Below are 3,034 nucleotides of genomic sequence, written 5' to 3' on the forward strand. Positions count from 1 at the left end.
GAAGGAGAGAGGGAGGGAGGGGAGAGAGAGGGAGAGAAGGAGGGAGGGAGGGAGGGAGGGAGGGAAGGAGAGAGGGAGGGAGGAAGAATGAGCAACTTGCTTGCTCTCTCTGGTGTATATTAAGCGCTCCCAAAGTCCCAGAGGAGCCTGGGTGTTAAAGGATCAGCGGAAGACAAGAGTGGCCCTGGAGCCCAGAAGGGGCTGAGCAGATCTTCCATGCTGCCCAGGGTCAAGGAGAAGGAGGTTGCTCAAGTGGCCTTGGTCGCGTCAGGTGACCTTGACCATCTACACAGAAACACCCTTGGAGGCAGGAGAGGCCAAGGATGCCCATGCATGTGGGAATCCTAGAAAGAACAGGGGTGGAAACCCAAGGCCACCAGACCTCATCGTTACGGTGGGGTCCAGCAGAGCCTTGCCTTTCTCCCTAAGACATGGAGGAATCAGGGCACATGCCCAGAAGGCCCTCCTCCTAGCTCAGACCTTGGACCTCCCTGCAGAGTGCACAGCTGCACCCCACATTCACATGTGTGCTCACATGGACCCTTCAACATGGTCCAGCCCCAAGGGACACGTCCTTCTCTGTGTCCTGGCCGTGCTCAAGCTGTTCCTAGTCCCAGACCACTGCAGGTCTGATGGTCGCTTGGGGACCAGACACTGACTGAGCCAAGATGGCTTCCTGTGAGACTTGAGAGGCAGGAAGACTTGGAGAAGGAAGGAGATGGAGCCCAGTGGCCCTCACAGTGACACTCGGGGCTCTCCCCGTGCTTGTGTTTGCAGGTGACTTTGACCAATCTACAATACCCAGGCTGAGAAGAGAGACCCGGAGTGGACATTACTCCATGGGTCTCAGTGTGGCTTCACAGCCCTGAGTGACAGATAAGGGCCACGGTTAGGGAGTATCCATCCATCTGTCTGCACTTTCCTCCATGCCCCTGTCCATTTGCCTGCAGCCCAGGGTCCTGTGAGTCTGTCCCTTTACAAGTCACACCCAGGACCTGTGACACCTGCCCTCCCCCCACTCACTTCTTCCAGCCCCATTCTTGCCCACCGGCGTCCAGTCCATTGCATGGGCTTTACCATCTGTGGCCTCTCCTGTCTCCCCTCCCTGGAAGCCCACAGGGCAGCAGGGCTGGCGTTTCCTCAGAGTCCACCAGTCACCCACAAACAAGCTGCGAGGGACAGACTCAGAGGACGCCGGTGTAGTCCATGACTGTCCACCAGGTGGCGCCACGAGCCTTTGCTTTCATTACTAATCCTAATCACAAATACCCTTTCCTCCATTCTAGGGATAATAAATAAATACCAGGGTGAACAAAGCTTCGGTCTCCACCCGAAGGTGGACTATGAGACTTCAGAGAGTCTAGCTCACGTTAGGAACTCGGGGGAGCCGCAGCCTGGACTTTACCCTGCTTGCTTGTCCATGAAATGGCTTTCCAGGTGGGTGTCACAGCTGTTTTAAAGTATCACACCGCCGGGCAGTGGTGGCGCACGCCTTTAATCCCAGCACTTGGGAGGCAGAGGCAGGTGGATTTCTGAGTTCGAGGCAAGCCTGGACTACAGAGTGAGTTCCAGGACAGCCAGGGCTACACAGAGAAACCCTGTCTCAAAAAACCAAATAATTAATAACAATAACAACAACAACAATAATAATAATGAAGTGTCACACCCTGGCTTTGGACCAGAGCTCACCATCCCCCTCTAGGGAGCAGGGGTCACTGGTGCTTGCCAAATCCAAGATTCCCATCTTGAGAAGAGCTGAGGGTTTCCTGGGTACTGACAGTCAGTTCTCCCCTATAATACCCAGGGGAGGAGCCTCCCACCTGTCTCTTCTCATGACCATCGTCCCACCTCACCTTCCCTGAGGAGGGCACTGTGGTCATCTGGGGCTGCAGGGCGATCAGATCAGGCCCCGAGCAGGTGTGTGGCAGCTGAGCCCGGTAGCGATGTAGAAGCGTGTTCAGGACGCTTGATTCATTGACGCTGATGAGAGAAGCCAGGTCCTCGGCTTGGTCCAGCTCAGAGGGGTTGGCCTAAAGACATCACAAAGTATTCCTTGGCCCCTACCCCACCAGCACCACCACACATACACAGATATGTGCATGGACAAATGTTTGCGTACACACCCTCATGCATCCATGTGCACCACACACTGCTTGGTCTTGTCATGGAAAGGGCATGTGAAAAGACTAGTGCACAAGGGAAGTGATGGGCTCTCTCCTTGGCCTGTCTATCTCCTTTGCTTTATCTCTACATCCTGGGTGCACTGCCCTGTGAGGCTGCTGTCTCCAAGACAGGTCAAGCAAAACCCCAGGTGTACCATGTTCTGGCTTGCTAAGGGTACATACCTCTTCATATCACCTGGTTTTTAAGTCCTGGAGAGGAACACTAGACATGCCCTGTGACACCCAGGGGTGGAAGCCAGTGGCCAACCACCTCGTTTACCAAAGCTCACTGTGCCTTGGTCCCTTAGAGGTATGCACAGCCCCCTAAGAGAAAGGTGGATGCCCAAAGTATGCACCATTGGGACCTATGCTTCAATGGCAACCTGCCCATTTAGCTGAGTTCCCTGGCATCCAGGGTGAAGACAGAAACATGTCTATAGAAAGGTTTTCACAAAATGAAAAGTAGTCTCCTGCTCGGATCAGTCAGAGCCACAGCAACAGGAGCTGGCAGGCTTGTCTTCACCAAGAGGCAAAAAGAAACAGCGAATGATCCCACAATGGAGCCCCACCAGCAGAGCCATGAGTGCCATGGGGGGTGGGGACAGAGTAGTAGTGGGGAAGAGGGGACACTCACCGGGTGGACCTGCTCCTCATCCACTTCGGTGACAGTCCTGTCCGCGTCGATACAGAGCCGCACCCTTCCAGCGGGCGGGTCAGCTGTTCCCTCGTCTGGTTTAAGCACCGTTGCTGTGTGGACAGCCAGAGACAGGAGGGGAAAGAAAGGGTGGGTAGGAGGGCAGGGGGTGGGGAGGGGAAAGGAGAGGAGGGGATAGGAAGGGAAGGGAGGGGAGGGGAGGAGGGTCAGGAGAGAA

The 3,034-nt window shown here is 55.2% G+C and overlaps 1 protein-coding gene across 2 annotated transcripts in view; it reads right to left on the reverse strand.

The window, feature by feature from the left end:
• Positions 1-3,034, reverse strand: part of Myo18b (myosin XVIIIB) — a 209,404-nt gene that overhangs the window by 182,853 nt on the left and 23,517 nt on the right. For both annotated transcript variants that reach the window (XM_029533813.1, XM_029533814.1), the window contains exons 6-7: positions 2,797-2,909; positions 1,854-2,030 (exon numbers count right to left, since the gene is read on the reverse strand). In XM_029533813.1, the coding sequence (XP_029389673.1) occupies positions 1,854-2,030; positions 2,797-2,909 (290 nt within the window). The remainder of the gene's footprint in view (positions 1-1,853; positions 2,031-2,796; positions 2,910-3,034) is intronic.

Source organism: Mus pahari, chromosome 23 (genome assembly GCF_900095145.1).
Source record: "Mus pahari chromosome 23, PAHARI_EIJ_v1.1, whole genome shotgun sequence".
Classification (NCBI taxonomy): Eukaryota; Metazoa; Chordata; class Mammalia; order Rodentia; family Muridae; genus Mus; species Mus pahari.